Source organism: Epargyreus clarus, unplaced genomic scaffold (assembly GCF_041222505.1).
Source record: "Epargyreus clarus isolate Ecla_fem2 unplaced genomic scaffold, WU_Ecla_fem_2.2 ptg000024l, whole genome shotgun sequence".
Lineage (NCBI taxonomy): Eukaryota > Metazoa > Arthropoda > Insecta > Lepidoptera > Hesperiidae > Epargyreus > Epargyreus clarus.
In genome coordinates, this window is record NW_027332231.1 from 4100216 (window position 1) to 4122284 (window position 22069).

Here is a 22069-nt window from a genome sequence, read left to right on the forward strand (position 1 = left end):
TAAAAAGCAGTACATAAGAAACAAAAGCGCACGTAAAATACATTTATGTTACATATCATATAATTAAAGAACGAAACATTCTGATTCCCTCGTTACAATGAATGTTATCCTTTAATCAAACTTCACGCCCAAGTCTCATGAGACTGGAATAATTTGATAAGCACTGAAAGGAAGTTTTCATTTTACCCGCACACGTTGTTCAGAGAGGAGCTTATATTTAAGAGTGTGGTTATATAGTAAGTTCTTATAACAGATTTAACTAACTGTAAAGTTAAAACTTGCAACTGAATCTCCAACCAGTTTTTTATATAATATAGGAGTAGCAGACAAGCATGCAGTCCACCTGTTACGCTATTGCCTCCCATGGGCATGTGTAATCAACCCCAGATAGGATTAGATATTCCTTGGGGTCGGCCACAGATGGGTCGCTACCCCTGAGGACTAAGCTGGAACGCCTTGGAAAAATTTGTCTCCCCTACCACACCCTTCAAACCAGAACGCAGCAGCGTTTAACACTGCTGTTATGAGGCAGAAATAGGTGTGGCGGTGGTGCCGCCGGTTGCGAACCACAAAGGGTTCTACCACCTTCAAGTTAACTATGAACCAAAAGCAAATATTAGTAAAACTTTATAATTTTTTTTTTTCGTGTTAGTTGTCTTTCTTTTTAATTATAGTAGCCTAGCTAGCAGTATATCTTATGGGAAGTGGCCGCCTATGGATATTTGTAAATAATCTCAAATAGGCTTGAAGTCCTACTTAAGGTCAATTACAATGTGTTGGATTATTCCTCAATTAGGTATTAAGTTGGAATGTCTCATGTAAGGATAGTGACAGTTACGTGAGACATAAGGGAGAGCTCACACCATTAATCGAAACAAAACAGCACATTATAGGTGTAGCCATGGTGCCACCGGAGTCGAACCAAGCAGGGTTCATTAAATTATACTCTTATCTATGATTATGCAAATGGACCAACGCATGTTGATTATCAGTAGGCATGGGTATGGTAATTATAGCGTTAGTAGTGTTGATAACCTGTCGCGTTATGCCGTATCTATGATTTTAATCTACGGCGTTGTTGCTTAACAAAGGCAGGCTTCTATAAAATGCCTGCCTTTCCCTTGTAGTCTGTAGTAGTCAATCTACATATTCATAGTTGCTAATCATGGTATGATCCGGTCAGTGCCATTGCTCGTATCGACAATATCAGATGGTGGAATAATATAGAGGATGTATTTTTTTCAAAATGAGCTCATTTGATTCCCGGCTAAGGAAAAAGATATTTTAAAAAACGAATGATTCAGTTTTAGTTTTTATCAAAATCGGCCTCGTAACTCCTTTCAGCATTTTTCGCTAATCCTTATAGTTTCGGATTTGGCCCTGAAGGTCCGTTTGAAAAATTCACCCTGTATAGTCGTGGTTATGTATATAATATCATAGGAGTATGTATTTGTACAATCTTGTAATAAATCTATTAATAATAATAAATTAACAATTAAACTGATAAGGCTAGTAGTTACTGAGTTATTATCGCATGAAGAGATAGATAGATAGAAAGACAGTTTATAAAATATAAGGATAACGAATGAACTAAATCTTCGTTAGAAAAACACGCGGTTATTTAGTGTGGTGTGAAAATAATGCAAAAAGTTACAAGTGCCTTCAGCATGAGCTTTATTGGCACTTAAAATGCCTCAAAAGCGTATTCTACAATATTTAAAGTAAGCTCAGAGCAAGTTTTAAGGTTGAGGAGTTGTGAAAGCTCGGCTATTTTCGTACTGAAAGCACGTATCCCTGAAAGTGTTTTTCTCTCGTCATTTTTCAGTTATATGAAATATTGCCGCTACTTTAGCGAGCTTTTGTAGAGGCGCGCGGTCAATTTGAAGAGCAAGCTGTTTCTCGCCCTCAAAGCTCATAGATAATTGGTATCGTACAAAATATAAGTACAATTTTAAGGTCAAGAAGCACGGAGTGAGACATCAAATTCCAGGCATGCATGCAGTAAACCAGTTCCTTTTTTGTGGCGACTTTAAATGAATTGCATTCTTTAAGGGAACGTTTACTTTAAAAACTTTATCTCCTGAGGAGTTATATATTAATGTGGGGTATATAATACTTATTTAAATTTAATTTAGAGCGTATTTAATTAAGACCTTTAAAGGCGTTTTTAAACAAAATTAATTTCAATTACTCCAATATCATCTAAACCAACAAACATTACACCTACATATTTAATAATTTACTGTTATACATACAAGCGACGCCGCGGGATAAATTATATACTGTGTAACACATTACACATTACGCGTATATATTCTTAGTAAAACACATATAAACAATTTTAGTGTTACGTACGCATACAAGCGCCGCCACGGGATAAATTCTATACCGCGTAACACATTACACATTACGCCATGGGACTCATGTAGACCACTTTTTAGAAAACTAGGGCTAACTAAACTACTTTATCCTGTATGTACTCGTATATCTTGGAAGTAGCATGCTTTACTAGAGCTAATCAAAACTTATTTGTAAGGGCAAGTTATATATACCCTAGGAACTACTTCTTAATACCTAGAACAGCTTTCTATCACCGGAATTGTGTCGCTATGTGTGGAAGTATATTGAAGGTGGTAGAACCCTTTGTGGTTCGACTCCGGCGGCACCACCGCCACACCTATTTCTACCTAATAACATCAGTGTTAGGCGCTGCTGTGTTCCGGTTTGAAGTGTGTGGTAAGGGAGACAGAATTTTCCGAGGCGTTCCAGCTTGGTCCTCAGGGGTAGCGGCGCATCTGTGGCCGACCTCAGGTAGGAATACCTAATCCTATCTGGGGTTGATTACAGATGTCCATGGGCGGCAGTAGCCACTTACCATCAGGTGGACTGCATGCTCGTCTGCTACTCTTATATTATTAAAAAAAAAAAGAATATTCAATGCTGTTCCTACGGACATAAAAGACTTGCAATTAACAAAATTCAAACATTAACTAAAAATATGGCAAATTGACAAATGTTTTTACAATGTGCAAGAATTTCTTGACATAAAAATATATATATACGGTCGAATTGAGTAACCTCCTCCTTTTTCGAAGTCGGTTAAAAATGATTAATATTTATTCTGTAAAATTTACTTTTATTACATTGAAATATTATTGTATAAATGGCATAAATCCCTGACATTATAATTATAACGTAATCTAATTTATAAATTACGATATTTGTGTGTATTATTTTGTATTTAAATAATAATAATTCATACTGTAACTTTATAATAATTTTGTACGTCAGTGATGACAAAATGCATAGTATTGTATTGATAAAATAAACATTTCACAAAATAAATTTGATTTGATTCTACATACTCTTAGTTAAATACATTATATAAATATTCTTATTGGTATATACAAGCGCCGCCACGGGATAAATTCTGTACCGTCTAACAATAAAAAGACGACTTAATTTAACTTTCTCAAATTCGCGTGCATTTCCCACTTCGGCTATTTTGGGAGCGTTGCTACTGTTTCATGAATTTTTCAAGTTATTTATTCGAGCGCACCGCCAACAACTTTCTTCTGGAAATATTTAACTTTCAAGTTCACTTCTTGATTCACTTTACTTTTATTAGTTTCATCCATTGTATGGAGACACTGGTGAGGTGGACTAAAATAAACTTTAGTTTTACTTTAGTTTAGTTTACTTTAATATTAAAAAATATTATTTTTATGACTATAGTTTGACTGAGTTTAGAAAATATAACGCGGTTTTTTTTTAAAATTTAAGTTTTCATGAAAATAAAGAATTATGTTACTTTAATAAATTTCATAGATGCAATAAAAAAAGAAATATATTCACTCCAACTTCATGTACCCAACCGATAAATTCGATTTGAAATCCGCAAGCTTTCAATAAGTTAAGTCCTCTAAAACAAAGACCGGATTTTCATGCTTTGTGTAGTGGTCGCGCTGAATCTAATCATCCAATTCATTTGTTTTGTTGTACTTATTGGGCTCTTCTTATTTGAGATAACACGACACGGCACTGAATCCCACCGAATAGCCAATTGAACTCACTTTTTAAATAAAGTTCAGCCAAGTTTCGCGAGGTTTTCATTTAGAAGTGAATCTTGTATATGCCAGAAGTTGTCAAGCTTCAACTGGCATTTTTTTATAAAATTATAAACATTAATATTATGTGACAGACTCAATTTTACCATGTATCTATTTATTTGCGTTTTCTTGTAAACTATCTTCCATATAATAGAATAACTATCCATATGATAGCCACACATTTTAGAACAATTGTAAGTAAGGATTCTGTATACAACATATAAATCCGCAAGCTCACAAGTCAAGTCCGCTGAAAGAAAACGTAGAGTGAGCAAATAGGCGCTGAATGGGAATCTGTATAAAATAAAACTTTTTGTCAATTTAATAAAAAAATGTTCAAAATATAGAAATTAAAACAATCATCCTGTATACAAAATACAAATCCGCATTCAGTTTGAAATCCGCAAGCTCACAAGTCAAGTCCGCTGAAACAAAGCGTGGAGTGATTTGGCGCCGTGAGCAAATAGGCCGCGCTGAATCGAATCACCCGCTCGATTAGTTTCGGGTTTCCATTGTGATTGATAAATATTTTGTTATTCATTTGTTTCGCGTTCAGAAAAGAAAAGAAAAATATTATATGTATTTTGAGAAGAGATACGAAGAAAATTATGTGTAAGTATTATACTTTTATTAAAAACAACGAAGCGCCAGGTATTAAAACATTTTTTGGAAACCTTTTTAATATACATTGGAAACTTTAGATAATGAAGCAGTGAGACATTGAAAGCTATTCATTTTATTTCGTTTCGTTCATATTAGTTTCTTTTCATCTCATTTCATATGTTTTTTTGGCAAATAATCTAGATTCGTACAAGATTTTATATGGGATCAGGTGTGGCAGTCAAATAAGGATCCGTATGAGCAGAACGTGGACATGTTGTATGTTTACAGGTATACGAGTAGCCTTCACGGAACTCTTAACTAATTACGTCCATTATTAATAATCAATCTGAGCAATTAGAAATGATTGGTTTTTGTTAGAAAAAAATTGGATACTATTATATTTGGTAATAGCAACCGTTAATCTACCTTGCCACTCAAATCTTTTATAAAAAGTTCTATTTGTGAAAGCTAATTGAAACAAGAATATTAAATCATAAACAAAAATATTATATGGGATTCCATATGGGATAACAATATTTTGTTATCCTAATAAACATTTTTTCTCACTATTACTCTACAACTTTGAGGCTTATTCAGAGAGTAAAGCGTTTTTTTTTATTCTGGAATAATATCCACATCAGGCGACCCGGTGCCAGTGATCCATTATAAGATGAAAGATGTCCGGAACCGCCATTTAGGTCACAACGAATCTTATTCTCGTCATTGGAGATTTTGGTTCGAAGGAACAAAAAATATGTACTCCTTGATAGGTTACTCATACCTCAGTTATCTTTCATTGGCTCATTTAATCTTTATGAAGACAACAGCTTCGACGTTTTCTCTATGTGATCGTAAACTTATTTAACATAAAGACTTAGTATGCTTTAATTAGATTTTTAGATGTTTTTGTTCTATTCATGAGCTTAATCTATGATCAAAGTATACTTAGTAAGTTTTAAAATTAAAAGTGAAATTTATTTTTAGATAGCTAAGTCATAGTTACTATTAAATTAAAAATAATTGTAACAGTTTAAATAAGTTCATACCAATCAATGTATTGACATGAAGTGGAGTTTGAACATTTTTTAATTATTGAATTATAAAATGTTCAAACTCACGAGTTGAAATAACATTCAATCTGTTACATAAGCAGTCGTCAATTTAGAAATTTTAGATTTAAAACCTTATACAACTGAATTTCAAATGAAAAATAACTATTACAGTTTAAATAAGTTCAATCCAATCAATGTCAATAATTATAAAAAGTTTTAACTGAACATTGAAATAATGTTCAATCTGATGAATAAGCGGACCTCAATTTAGAAATCTTAGATTTAAAGTGCTTATTCAGCTGAAATTCGAATTAAGAATAATGATTACAGTTTCAATAAATTCAATCCACTGATAAACTCTTACATTTCAATTTAGAAATTTTAAAAGCCTATTCAGCTGAGAAATCCCTCTGTATCACAATTTCCGCATCACAAGCGACATTCCTTTCCAGTTATTCATTATAAAAGATATGAAAGATGGTCGGAACTGTGATCTGGGTCGTCACAAACGCGAACAGCGGATCTCTTTGCATCGATAGACTGAACAGACGAGAATGCTCTTTAAACGGCCCCGTTTGTCTTTGAAAGCGTCGCTTCATTTAAATTGACTGCCAATTGAACTTTCTGCTTCCTATGCACTTTGGAACTATTTATAAGCTTAATCGTAGTAATATTTTTGTGTTAATAATTTACGAACTAATTACACTTAATGTTTTTAACTTTAAATTCATATCTTTTTTGCTCATGACATAGACTATGGGATGATAATATTATAATTACATGTTATAAAATAAAATATTCGTGCCTATAGTCTACATATATGCACCCTGGTACGTATTAACTTATATTTATGTTTTACATAGCAAAGTCATAGTTACTATTATATGAAAAATATTAATTAAAATGTTCAAAGTAAAGAAATGAAATAATATTCAATCTATTGATATACCATTACAGCAGATGTCAGTTTAGAAATGTTAAAAAGCCTATTCAGCTGAGAAATCCCTCTGTATCACAATTTCCGCATCAAAAGCGACATTCATTTCCAGTTATTCACTATAAAAGATATGAAAGATGGTCGGAACTGTGATCTGGGTCGTCACAAACGCGAACAGCGGATCTCTTTGCATCGATAGACTGAACAGACGAGAATGCTCTTTAAACGGCCCCGTTTATCTTTGAAAGCGTCGCTTCATTTAAATTGACTGCCAATTGAACTTTCTGCTTTTTTTTTTTTTTTTTTTTATCCTATAACCTAACGATTAGGCAGACGTGCTACCTGATGGAAAGTAGTCAACGCCGCCTATGGACATTTGCAACACCAGAGGAGTCGCCAATGCATCGCCGGCTTTGTATGAGAGCTCTTTTTGCACCTTTTTTGAAGAGCCCCATGTCATAGCGCTCCGGGAATACCAGGAGGAAGTTCATTCCACATCTTACACGTCCGCGGCAAGAACGTCCGTGCAAATATATTGCTTCCTATCGACTTTGGAATTAACAACGCTATTTTTGTTAAGTTTGTCAGATTCTTAAGTGTAGTGTTAGTCTTAGCATTTAGGATTTGTAAAGTTTTCATTTTTAACAGCGAGAATATCGGTTTGTATAGAATAGATAGTCTCGATAACCTGCTGAGCTGATTTTGATTTGCACTTAACTTGCTTGTGCGGTAAGGGAGACTTACAGCTGAGGCGTTCCAACTTAGTAATCAGGGGTTGTTGTCTGTAACCTACATCAGGGAGTGCTCTCATCTTATTTCGGGCGGTAATAACCACTTACCATCAAATGGATTGCACACTCGTTTGCAACTTATTTGAAAAAATAAACATATTAAAAAAAGTTCAAAAAGTACTTAACCCTTCATTTGTTAATTCCAAAACCTAGCCAAAAAAATAATTATTTTAACGTAGCCGTAAAAAATATCGCATTTTATTTCGGTAGCATACCTACGAAACGGTAGCCAGTATTATAAAAATTAAAAGCAATTTGATTTCCGCACGAAAGATTCGTGTGAACGGTAAAACTTCATTATGGTTACCAAAACGGTTTCCGAACTGTACCTACTTTAATTCAACCCGCTAATTAGCTAGTTAGTTCCTTGGCTTACTTCCGCATTTAACTCCGGTAATTTAAATTGTAAAAGTTTATTTTAAATCGGCTCGCTCGTGTAAACAAAGTTTATTTAATTCACCTGCGGAACCGTGGGATATCGGCTAGGTGGCTAGGGAATTAAGCTAGGGCGATCAGCGGCTGTGGGTTTTGGGAATACGCTACCAGTGAGGTTTTTGAATTGTTTAAAGAGAATTGCATTGCATTTGTTCCAGTAATTGATTGATAATTTATTAACCAGTAAACTGCAATGGACCTATGAGGTGCTAATGGTGTGGAAATACATTCGGAGTTACAAAGATAGGTATACCTATCGAAAAAGTAAGGGTACAAATATGTACTGATGCAATAGTATTCCTTACTATTTCATCAGTACATATTTGTTGAGCAAGCGATAAGTAGCTACTCTATTCGTAATAGCTCAGTTATAGGAATTTTGACCACTTTGGATCACTTGGCTTTAAATTCAAGGAATATTTGATTTTTTGGTGAATTTAGAACAGTTTTATAATACGCGCTTAAGTTATATTTTATAAACTCATATTAAGTGATAATTAATTTCTTAAACTATTAAAATTCAATGAGCTCTGAAAATGAAGAATAAATTTACACTCAAGTGATAAACTCGTTTCTTTTTATATCTAATTATCTGTATGAAAATAAAAAGTTTATTGTATTGATTTGTGAAAAAAAGTTCTTTTTCCAAGATTTTTAAACACTACAATATTGAACACACTCGTAACGCAAAGTGAGCTGGAATCCCGCATTTCTTCCCCACACTAAGTATGTAATATTACACTTGATGTGTAACATTACTTTTGATCTGTCGTATTAAATTTAACGTTACGACTTTGGGCGGTTAAATTTTCTCATAACGGCACGGCCGAACTGTAAAAATGATGTGTACTAAACATAAATGTTATTGTATTTTTATATTAAGGATGTTAAATTGTTACTTGTATTTAACAAAAAATACACGTATTCTTTTGTTTGTATTTTATCATACAAAGATTGATTATATCCGTAGACTGTAGATATACAAATTGTTTTCGGATTGGTATTTTTTTTCGGACCTAAAAGTGAAGAGTCATGTAATGTAAGTAAAGCAGAATCAGTTACCTCCTGGTAAGTACTTTGTCTTTGTCCAGGATACCAGGATTTCATCTGGGTTTTTGAATGTAGGACCGTAGTTTCAAATGCCGCTTACTCATAATGCGCAATCATGCATGATGCATGGCAGGATAAAGATTTTTGTAATATTTTGGTTACGAGTATTATATAGGTTCAATTTTTCTATCCTGATACTATACTCACGATCATCCACGACAACTTACACGCTGAATAAAATATAACCATTTCAAATTCCATAGTATTAAATTCATCCTTCAAAAAATAAATACTACACTAAATAATTTGAACAAATAGTTTAAAATTATCTTGTGCCACCTAAGTTGTTCATAGCTTAAATTTATTGCTTTGAATGAATCAAGCAGCGAAGTGTTCGCATCTCATTAGGAAAAACTTGTACGTGACGGCTCAAGTAGATAATAAATTAGAGCTGCGCTGGAATCTTGTTATCTCGTTTTGCGCTGAATGCTCTTCGCGCTGCTTGTCACGACGAAGAAAACTTTATGAATGATGGTTGCAATTTGTAAGATTATAGAAACTTTGTAAATAGTGTACGAGTAAACTCTGTGGATTTGTGCAATTCTCGCAGAAAATGTCATTTGAAAAGATTTCATATGTGTTTTCGAAGAGATATTGTTATGATTTACACATTAAATTTATTGCTTTCAACAAATTATCCAGCGAACTATTCGAATTTCATTTAGAATAACTTGTATGCGACGGCACAAGTAGATAATAAATTAGAGCTGCGCTGGAATCTTGTTATCTCGTTTTGCGCTGAATGCTCTTTGCGCTGCTTGTCATGACGAAGAAAACTTTATGAATGATGGTTGCAATTTGTAAGATTATAGGAACTTTGTAAATGGTGTACGAGTAAACTGTGGATTTGTGCACTTCTCGCGGGACATTTATTTTATTCATATGTGTTAATAACAATAAATATATAGCAAACTAATTTGCTTATTGATAGCAGATGAATAATGGAATAATTAATTAATTAAAAAATTAATTTGTACTTTTTATGAATTTTTATGACTTCGAACCAATTCGCACACAGTTTCATACCTAGAAAAGGGACACAATATGCTTTTATTAATGGATGGTGTTTTCTTTCTAATAGCTGTCAGTGACAGGTTTAGGATAGCAAAAGAACATATGAGTGGTGCTAAAAGAAATAGTGCGACGTTCTATGGTTGCTCTTTTTAAAGCGGCACAATTTGAAAGCACTAAAGCTTTGTATGTCACAACACAATCAGCCATGGCACTTCGGACTTTAATAGGATAATGCTCATCGTGGGTCGACTAGATAGTAATTTGAGTGGCGCTGGATACTTTTAGTGTTACTGCGCTCTTTTAGTGTTTGTCTTTGTCTCGCTTGTGATGATTTTGGAGTCTATTTTATTCATAGCTCATACCTTCGCCTTAAAATTCGCCTATTTTTCTTTTTTTTTATACGTTATTAACTCGTTACTGTATTAATAGGCCACGGGTCACTAGGTAAATAGTAAGTTTTAAGCTGTCACACTTGCCACGTGTGCGGTAGATTTCAATTTTGAATACATTATGGCAAAATGTCACGCAAGTCAGTTTTTCACGATGTTTTCCTTCACCCCTGAGCCGTAATTCATACATGCCGTAACTTTGTTCATATCCAAAATTACATATAACTCTTCGCCTTCGACTGTAAAGGCCTAACGCGCAATATTTTGGGTACCTGATCTTTATCATCAATGTATTGTGACTCAAATATCAAATAATAATTAAGATTATATTTTTAAAATACTTTTTATTTAGCTATTCATGGTATTCTCGTAACAGAATAACTTCATAATAATTAATTATGTTAATTATAATTACATCAATTTGAAGGTGGTAGAACCCTTGGTGGTTTTACTCCGGCGGCACAACCGCCACAGCAGTGTTGAGCGCTGCTGTGTTCTCGTTTGTAGAGTGTGGTAAGGGACATACTTTTCCGAGGCGTTTCAGCTTAGTCCTCAGGGGTAGCGGTGCATCTGTCACCGACCTCAGGTAAGAATAGCTTCTTATTATTATTCTTACTATCTTATTACTATTATCTATCTTTCTAATCTTTTCTTACCTTATCTAGCTTCTTATTATTATTCATCATATTATTTCGTACTGATCGGTTATTTTATTTTACGTTGTTTAAAAAATATTTACTTATTATTATGTCTACCATTTACTATTTATACACAAGCGTCCATAACTCCATCTGTTGGCGTTCCTCCAAACGTTTGCGGTAATTCCGGCGGCCTTAATGACAACTTGCCGAATTGGCGTGAGCACCGATGCTAATTTACCCGCCCCGATGAGCTCCCAATCTGGCTAACTTCATTCGGTTTACAACGTTCATTTGTGGATCAACAATATTCGTTCGTTACGTAACGTTACGTGAATGAATGATTGAATGGTTTTTTAAACGAACCGCGATGGGTAATGTGTTTCGAGTGTATGTATGTCTTATTCTTTGACGCGCTTTACAGCCCAAACGGCTAGACGAATTTTAATATATGCTGTGTCGTTTCGTTGGATTCGCCTAAATTGTGGGTGCTACCTTTTTTGTGGTGGCGTGTTTTGTTTTTTAATAGTTACCTAGTAGCAAATGCCATCCATCTGATGGTAAGTCAAATTCTAATTGGAATTGTATTTACAGGCTATAGAGATGTAACTATGATTGAATGAATGAAGATTGGTTTTGTAACATGTGTTTACAGAGTGCTACTTAGTCTATTTAGTTTACAACATTAATTGGGGGATCAATAACGTTCATACCTTAAGTAATGTATTGGTGGTTGAATGAATGGAGATTGGTTTCACAAATTCTGTTTAAATAAATTTTCGTTCGAAGATTAAAGTTCATTTATTCATTTACGTAACTGTGAATTACGTAATGTAAAAACTGGTTTTGTCAATAATTGGATATTAAGCAATATATTCGTACTCGTATTATTCACACTTACGTAAATCTCCTACATTTTAAAAATACCTTGTAATTTTCAAATATCCCAATCGACCTCTACATAAGGAGCTACGAGCTACGCCACCCGGCGTAGATATCGCTACGCTGACATTTATAACTCAATATTATACAATTTTTCATTTCTGCTGCTGTGTTCCGGTTTGAAGGGTGTGGTAAGGGAGACAGACTTTTCCGAGGCGTTCCAGCTTAGTCCTCAGGGGTAGCGGCGCATTTGTGACCGACCTCAGGTAGGAATATCTAATCCTATCTGGGGTTGATTACAGATGTCCATGGGCGGCAGTAGCCACTTACCATCAGGTGGACTGCATGCTCGTCTGCTACTCTTATATTACATAAAAAAAAATCATTTATACATTTTTTTTAAATCAAGACTGTTTTATTCTAAAATGTAGTAAATCTTGCTAATCTCGAAGGGAATTACTTCTAGAAAAGGGATAATTATGTATATTGTAGAACTTATTATTTTTATTCGGAGTGTTAGTATTTGCTAATATTCTTGAGACCCTCGAGTTCAATAACCTTCCAAACCCGATCTTAAGTTACATCATAAATTACTTATTAAGTTCAATATCTTCGTCTTATCTATAATATATTGCTTATTTTCTTCCATAAGCATGCAAGATTTCGACTATGTTCTATATACGATCCATAGGTCTTATGAGATATCTAAAGCAGTATTACCAATAGTAATAGTAACTTATCCTGCCATATCAATTTTAACCATGAAAATCGATACCACATGAACAGTAAAACCACAAACTATCCTACACTCAACGAACCCAATTCCCCCAGGCGTTTGATCGATAGTAACATTATTGCAGGCTGATCCCCGAGCAATCACTCACAATCCAAGTGCTGTTAGTTTAGATGGCTCGTCTTTTAATGGATAGCTACGTATTTACCCCCGTTATTAATAATCAAGCTATCTAATTTTTCCTTCCAAAGATCGACATTTGACTATATTTATTTTATTTATTTATTGTAACACGGACACAAAGTTAAAGTACAAAAGGGAAAACTTAATTCCTGATGTCATTCTCTGACAGTCAATCCTTTATGAATGGAGAACATTTGCGGCATATATACATACATCGTTTATAAATATATTAGGGACTCGTGAGGCTGAGCGGTGACTATGCCGGTCTGACGTGCAGATGGTTCCTGATTCGATTCCCGGCTAGACAGATAATTAAATGATGAATTTAGATTTCTGTTCCGAGTTTTAGTGTTTGCGTATTCGTCTTTGTATGTGTCCATGGCAACTACGGCAGTAAAACCTAGCGTGGGGCTGTGAATATAGAAATTACGTCTTTTGTAAAATTTCGGGCAAAAATTTGACAGATTGATTAATAATTATGAGCGTAACTTACGAAACTTTAGCTATCAATATTGATTTATACATGGGGTTATGCGCGATTAATATTTGAGTAATTGGCCTGCGAAGCTCTAAGTTAAATTTAATTTGGTTAACTTTAAACTGTGAGCCTACAGACCCTAATAGGCCTAGCGTCTAATAAATCGACATCTGTGGGACATTCCAAATAATGTAATAAATATTCTCGCAGTGAACGTAAACTAGTGCATTTAATGGCCAGTTACAGCTTATATATTACTGGCGTTTGGATTTCCCCGGATATATCCCGTTATGCTTTATTATCGAAATAAAACAATTTATCTATATTACACCATTTTACAAATTTAGAAATAAGAGAATGGAATTAATTTCCTTTGTTTTCTAAACCAAATAGTAATTGTTCCTTTAATTTTAATAAATTTATTGCTTATTAGTTATAGTTATATCGTTTACATAATATCTAATTCTAAAGTAAATGTCATAGTTTTCACAACTAGTCGATATTGATAAAAGCAATGATCATAATCGTACGTAAATACGATATCGTACATAAATACGTACGAAAATCGTACGTAAAAGGATCCGGAATAGAGCAACACTAAAATATACGTTTATACTGAAACTTATTACAAATTTATTCACAAAAGAATGGAAGTAGGGTAGACAAGATGTATGACAATTGATCCGTAGGGTACAGAACCAATCACAGACATTACGATCGATTCCAAATTTAATTTAACGGAGACATAAAAATGACAGGCTTGTTACCGTGAGCTTGTAGGAATATTATTCTTCTGCGTAATGTTAGATTTATGCTTATTAATAATCGATCCATACAATGTTTTGCCAACCAAAGACGATTTTTGAAAATTTTGAATGTGGTAGAACCCTTTGTGGTTCGACTCCGGAGGCACCACCGCCACACCTATTTCTACCTAATAACCCTTGTGTTTCCTATTACTGCCTAATAACAGCAATGTTAAGGGCTGCTGTGCTCTCGTTTGAAGGATGTGGCAAGGGAGGCATACTTTGTCGAGGCATTCCAGCGTAGTCCTCAATGATTACGCAGCATCTGCGGCGGACCTCAGGTAGAAATTTAATCTTGTCTGTGGTTGATTACAGATGTCCATGGGCGGCAGTAAGTACTTACCATCAGGTGTACTGCACGCTTGTCTCTAATATTATTAAAAAATCATCTTCTCCATCTAAAATCATAAACTCAGTCCGTTCCATCAATATTTTCAACGCGCTTCTTTGCGTTCTCCCTTCGAAGAGCCCTTACGCGGATCTACTGATCATTAAAACTAATTTAACGAGACAGCCTTGAGGACCCCAAGATCAGTTGTCAGACAGAGGGTCGTAAAAAGTTATTACTTTTTAGGGTTCCGTACGCAAAGGGTAAAAACGGTACCCTGTTCTGTTCACTAACACTGTCCGCCTATTACAGGGCTCTATCTCGTTAACCGTAATAGATAGACACTTGAAATAATCATAGAATATGTATATTGTATAATGATGGCTACTATAACAATAAATACTGAAAATAAAAAAATGTTGAAAATGGGGATCGCTACACAAGATTCCCTATTTATCGGCATTTTTCGCTTTTGTCGATTAAACCGTAATAAGCAGAAAGTTGAAATTATCACAATTCACTAAATGCACAATGAATTTCACTTATATTATGTTACAATAACAAACACTAAATATTAAACACAAATCAAAATTTGGTGGTACGGAACCCTCCGTTTCCGAGTTCGACTCGCACTTGACCATTTTTTACTTCAATAACGATCGTGATAAGTGGATAAAGATATTGACGAACAGAGAAAAATAATATCCTGGCTGTCGATGGAGACAGGTGGTTTGGATATAAAGTTCCGTTGTAAAAGATATTTCATTATATTGAAAGGTGTAATCTCATATTTATAGCTATTTACTTGTAAAGCGCATTTTTATTTGTGCAGGCACGTTGAAGTTCTTTTTCTATGATAATAGATTTTGGAAAAGCAAATATTATACATAAGTATAAATTAATATATTTACTTATTTTGGGGCGTTTAGTAGAAATAATGCCCAATATAACTTCCCACATACGCACATACCAGTTTCTTTTTTGTTCCAATTTGGAAAGATATATGTCATAGTCATAAGCCATAATATGTAATGAAGTCCATTTCACATTTGGCGCATTCGGGCCTAAAACATCAAACATAACTTAAAAAGCTAAAACTAAAACTTACAAACTAAACTTACTTCTCAGCTACCGCCGCGACTGCCGCATGTTGTATACCACTCCGCCCACGCTTGCGTCTCCTGGTCCGCTTCCTGGAGTACGAGGCCAGGAGGAGGCCTTTCCGCGCATCTATCCTCTTCTTGGAGTCCTTGGCGAGGGTCCGCACGGCCAGGGACGTGGGGTCGAAGCTGAACGTGGAATCGTCGCGGTGCTCGTTTAGGTCCTTTTTTCTTTCCTGTTTTTGGATTTTAATTACCATGTATCAATAAAGTGGTCAATGATGTATAAATAACAACAAATACTCTTTATTTGAACACCAAATATTAAGAACACATAAGAACAATAATAGAAAGGGTATACAAAAAGGCGGTCTTATCGTTTAAAACCTTTGGTATGGAGTTAAAGATTATTAAGAAGGTAGAGCTTACACTTAAAGAAAGACAGTAAGTAACTATAGGAGTCACAATTTAATAGGCCCATTTTGACACATGCCATCCCAATGTCATTAATGTCTTAAACTAACTTTTTAGTAGGGAAATTACGACCACGTGACGGTTAGAGCTTGCAGCTTCAAAGCATTCGAAGAAACCATAATCGATTAACTTTCAAATAATCGAAACTTAGAATTAGCAATATCTAATTATTTATCCCTTTTTCAATATAACAACAATAAAATAATCAAAACTTTGTTTCTTAGTGAATGATAAAACGAAAAAAAATACAGTTTACGACCGATAATCTTCTAAAAAGGATTACATTTTTAAATTACACTAGAATTTATTTTCTTTTCTCTTGTTTATTGAATATTTATATGATTTAGAAAAATAAAGAATAAATAGTCTGTTTACAAAATATTAAGTAATTTATACTATACGATGTGTGGTTGTAATCGATTTGTCGTAAAAATTGGTTTCTTTGGTTATCGATTTGTATGTCACATGCTTAGAGCCTAGCGATGGCATGTGTCAAAATGGGCCTATTAAATTGTGACGACTATAAATTACATATATATCATAAATAAATATTTAATATACCTACTTCATTTGATGTTATTGTGACAATATATACTTGTGATGTTAGCACAGAATAGAATAGGAGAAAGAGCGATAACTGACATAGACTTAGTTTCTTTTTTGGCTACGCTATATTTATGATTTGAAAACATTTTAACGGCTCACGCAAGTTAGTAATTATTTTAAGTTTCACGATGATTGTGATTTTGAAGTGAGAGACCATTCAAAATCATGTTCTAAAAACGAATTAAGATAACTTTCGTTACATTTCAAGCATTGAATGTTACACTTTACTAACTTTATGTAACCTTAGTAACTTTACTTAACTTTACCAACCTTACTAAACATTACTAACTTAACGAAAATTTCTAAACTTTACTAACAATAAAAAATCATGTATTTTACTTGAGTTACCTCTTGTGTAATCTGTGACTCCTCCTCGTAGCTCAGCGCTACGACGGCAAGCATCAGGTTGATGAGGTAGAACGACCCGAAGAATACCACCACTGTGAAAAATGACACTGACATCGGCCCGCACGATGACAGCACCTGAAACAGTTACATACATGAAAATAATTGTAACTACAGTCGTAATATCGCACCCGTTGTTAATATTCAATCTATCTTACGTCTACCCTCCCAAAGATCGATTTGACAATTTATACATAGGTAGGTACATTCGATTTTGGATTACGTATAGATTTTGGAACAAACTTCTTTCATGTTCAGAGGAGGCGTAATCGGCTGTGACACAGTTCTTAATATTGCAGTTGTTTACAAACGTACAAATTGTAAAAATGTTTACTGTTTCAATAAATGTTTTAAAAAAATCTCTTTAAATTGTAAAGTTTACATTCTTTGTACGTAAAAATTAGATGCATTGCTTTTATTAACTTTTTAATTAATTATTTTATTATGTATGATGATATAATTATCTAAAGAATCATATCCATATTTTACCAATAATCGAATTTGAAAATTTCTAAAGTCTTTTAAGTCACTTGTATTTAGAAATATTACTCGTTTAACAAATATCCAGTTTGTCATGTTATAAAATGTTACTTGTAATCACATACAGGTATTTTAAAATGTCTTATTACTTTATTAGATAGTCTACTAACTGAAGCTAGATAATAATCAATCCTAGAACCCTAAGCCAATTGACCATTACCGCCGCTAATTGACCATTACCGCCGTTTAAGTCCAATTAATTGGACCTATGTGATATCGAAACCACCTTTAGTGTTTAATCACTCGATTTGAGCCGAGAACTAATAATATCATTGAAATTGCTAATTGAACCGCAATAATCCTGTAAATATTTGCTCCCAAACGCAATTACAACAATCCTCTTTAAACTTAAATGGCAAATGGTTGACTTCATGATATGTATTTACTGCTAATTTGTATTATAAACTATTTTACATTATAGAAGTAAAAGTTTATTATTATTATCTATACTAATATTATAAAGAGGAATACTTTGTGTTTGATTGTAATGAATAAGCTCAAAAAGTACTGGACCGATTTTAAAAATTCTTTCACCATTCGAAAGCTACATTATCCACGAGTAACATAGGTTATATTTTATATGAAATATATTTGATAAATAGATTTTGAGGCGGTGCAAAGTTTGTCGGGTCACCTAGTAATATTATAAAAGTATCGAACGACCATATAGATGGTAAGAGCCACTATTGCACGTGGACATCTTAAATCAATTAAGTCGATATTTATATGTACTATAGTTATTACTTTATTATATGACAATTAAAATAATTGCAAAAACCGCATATATGCGAAAAGTCGCATGCTAATCGGTTAAAACGCGTTGTAGTTTAACGACATACACCGTATCTATATCTAGATTTAGTCCTTAAATGTTTTCTCCGTTTATAGTATAGTTAAATATGAAATAGTGTCCTTAAATAAATAATTGATATGCAAAATGGCATGCTTTACGAAGTGTAATCGTACGCTTTGTTTTGTAAACGAGCATACACGTGTGCAATTAACCCACATTACGGCTGTTCCGGTGTCGACTTTGTCGTGAATTGTCGAGAGCCTACTGCAGCGCGGCGATTTTATCGCGCGTGTAAACGGCCCATTATACTGACATGGCTTAATGATTTTAGAATTGAAGATATTTTAATTAAGGTCAGTAATGCAATATAGTTATTTTTCTTTACGAATCCGCTATAGAAAACGTGATGGATTATAATTCAAGACAGTTTTAGGAGAGAAAATATGTTTGTTATATACCTAGCATTACATCCCTTATTAATAATCAATCTGTACAATTTTACCTACCAAAGATCAAAATTTGACAATGTCTAGCACGAAGACATTTTCAATGAAGATCTTTTATAGGTATAATAGCGGATAGATTGATTATTAATAAAGGACGTTAGTTGTTTTACGTAATATATGTACAAAGTGCCATTAAGTATTTAATATTCGAAATGGCAACATTTAATTAAGTAGTTATTTTTTATCGGTGTCGCTTGATTCTTTGTCTTTGATTACTAACAAAGCAGCATGACTGTGGTATTTTCACCCTGTAATTAATATTAAAATAAGCTTTACAAAGACAACAATTCCGAGTCATTTCTACTTATCATCTGTTCTATGGGTTTGGTGGAAACCTATGTAATTACGGTTGCTTGATTTTATTACAAATGAAGGGTCGACCTCGTTGCCTGAGAGGTAAAGTTTTGGCGTGCGAGCAGCGTTTTCATAATGTAGGGACCGTTTTGTCGGCGGCTCCATAATTAATTTTCTAGGGACCGCTTTTAGGGATATCATCTTAACTGCAAGACTTTGTTGTGTTAAGTGCTGGTACAATATCTATTCTCGTTGTTTATAATAGATCATAGTATGTTCGTCACGTTCACGTCATTTATTAAAGTCACTTTTGTACATAGAAATAAGAAAGCCGACTATATTTTTCTTATTTCTCTCACGAGCTAGATAAAAGTTGAAAACGTCTTAACTGATTTTGGCTGTAGGTTTACAAAAAATAACGTAATTTAAGTACTATAGAAGATAAGATACGTAACACAAGTTGCATTTTCCTCCTATATTTGGAATTTTATAAACAAATATTATGCTATACCAACAAAGGGAAGTCTAAAGCTGTATTTAACGTGCACTAGATGAATAATGGATACACATCTTTTAAAAACGTGGCTGACGAAAGGCTATTGAGCTAAAAGAGCAAAACATTTAACATCAAGTTAAATTACAAATTAAACATATGAATTCGTACCATCCAACAAGTCATTAGTATGCCGTTTAATTAAACGTTGTCCACGTATTAATATTGCAATAACACGATGACGTAACACTCCGCTTCGCTTCGCTATGCTACACTACGCTACGTTGTCTGACTCAACAATGCCCTTGCCTAAGCAAACACGGTAAATTGTTAGCTGATTCTCGGGAGGATTGTGGTTCCACTAACTAATAAATACGATCGCACAATAGTCAATGTATCGCTGATATTAATGTCGAAATGTTCCGATATTGGTTTGTTGGTTAAGAGGTGGATCGAGGATATTTACATAACAAATTGTGTTCAGAATTTTGCTGATAGGAAAAATAATTAATGAAATAGGTCACAATAAAGTTTATATTAGCAGATTCACGAAAGATTACATTATGAGGTATAATGCAATTATATTTGTATTTAGTGCTCATTATATCTAAATATATTAATAAAATACATGATATAAAAAGTAGCATATGTCTATATTCTGTAAAATTATCTCTTATCATAGAATATCACTGCCACGCATAGATCGTAGAAAAGTAACTACTGAAAATAGAACTAAATAACAAATCACCCCCTTGTAGGGTCTCCTTCTAAGATTCAAAGGGTAAACACTAGTCGACAACGCTGGCATACTGGCGCAAATTAGCGCTTCCTTTATACAAAGTGATAATGATGAGTTGGAAGGTAGTGAGCATAGACCAGATAATGTTGTCGAAGGTAGTGTACCCGTGGTTCTGGTTAGGCCCGACACAGAGGCACGTGTACTGCGGCGGACAGTGCCGCGCGCCGGTCAGGTTGCCGCAAATAACAGACGTGTATATGTAATAACTTACCATATTATATACATTCTCCCAATAGTCCAGAGTGATGAGTTGGAAGGTCGTGAGCATAGACCAGAGGAAGTTGTCGAAGTTGGTGTACCCGTGGTTCGGGTTAGGCCCGACACAGAGGCACGTGTATTGCGGCGGGCAGTGCCGCGCGCCGGTCAGGTTGCCGCAAATTATAGGCACCTCTTCTTCCGTGTCCATTATCCAGTTTGAAGGGTCTCTTATCCATCTGTATAAAGGTTTATTTGTAAGTAACTAAAATGTATGTATTTATTTGCTATTTTCAAATACAACTTGTTACTGTTTTAAGTTTTATGTTCTAATTTGTACACTAACTTAAAATATTAAAATATTTCAAATATTGTGTCCGCAGGATTTTTTTTTGCACATTCATTTAAATGTAGAGCATTTTGCAGAGAATTTTGAACTTTTTTTACCCTAAAAATGCCATTGTGTGTAAAAATATTGTAAAGCTGACAATTTGTAAGTGCCCCCAGCGCTGGCTCGAGTCATATTTCGCGAATTATATAAAAACCGCTTTCAACAAAATATTTTCCACACTGTGAAATACAAATGTAAAACTACATTTTTGGTATGTTAATAAAATGAGTTCTCTAACGATACCATATTAACACAAATCGTTTAAGAGGTAACCGATTGTTGTGATCGTGTCGGTAAGTCACTTTCTTTCAATTTTGATTTGATTTGATTTGATTTGATTTGATTTGATTTGATTTGATTTGATTTGCCAGCCTAGAAATATCAGTGCTTTGAATATATGAGTAGTAATATTCAAACTACTCAGCTTAAAATAGCTTATATCAGCATATCGGCATATCGGCAACCTTTTCAGCAATACGGGCCACATAGTAGCAAGGGAATGGCGAGCCGTATTCGAAATTAGGCCGCAAGGAGAGTCTAGGGAGGTCTAGGGAGACCCGCAGGCCGCAAGAAAGGCTCGTGGGCCGCTTCCCCATTTGAACGGCTCTAAGTACCATAAGTCGCTACTTCGGTACATTTGATTTCGTTTAATGTGTGCAAAGAACACTTACTGCAACCAAAGCTCATCAGTGAAGTTCTCTCCAGGCTTCACTTCCAGGTTCTTGACGCACTTGTTCCTCAGCTCCCCCATGTAAACCTGCAGAGCGAACAGCGCGAACACCATCAAGCAGAATATCGTCAGCGTCATCACCTCCGCTAGCTGTTTGAAGGAGTGCAGTAATGCGTTGATGATGGTTTTCAGGCCTGCGGACAAAAAAATATAGTTATAGGCAATTACATTTCCAGTATTAATATTTTATAGGTACCTATATTTCCAGGACCCAACCATTCTATTGGTATACTTCTAGTACTATTCCAGTAAATT

The 22069-nt window shown here is 34.3% G+C and overlaps 1 protein-coding gene across 1 annotated transcript in view; it reads right to left on the reverse strand.

The window, feature by feature from the left end:
- Positions 1–22069, reverse strand: part of LOC140752540 (sodium channel protein 60E-like) — a 253565-nt gene that overhangs the window by 4779 nt on the left and 226717 nt on the right. The window contains exons 5-8 of the mRNA XM_073086877.1: positions 21756–21948; positions 20710–20932; positions 17017–17151; positions 15610–15824 (exon numbers count right to left, since the gene is read on the reverse strand). Of these exons, the coding sequence (XP_072942978.1) occupies positions 15610–15824; positions 17017–17151; positions 20710–20932; positions 21756–21948 (766 nt within the window). The remainder of the gene's footprint in view (positions 1–15609; positions 15825–17016; positions 17152–20709; positions 20933–21755; positions 21949–22069) is intronic.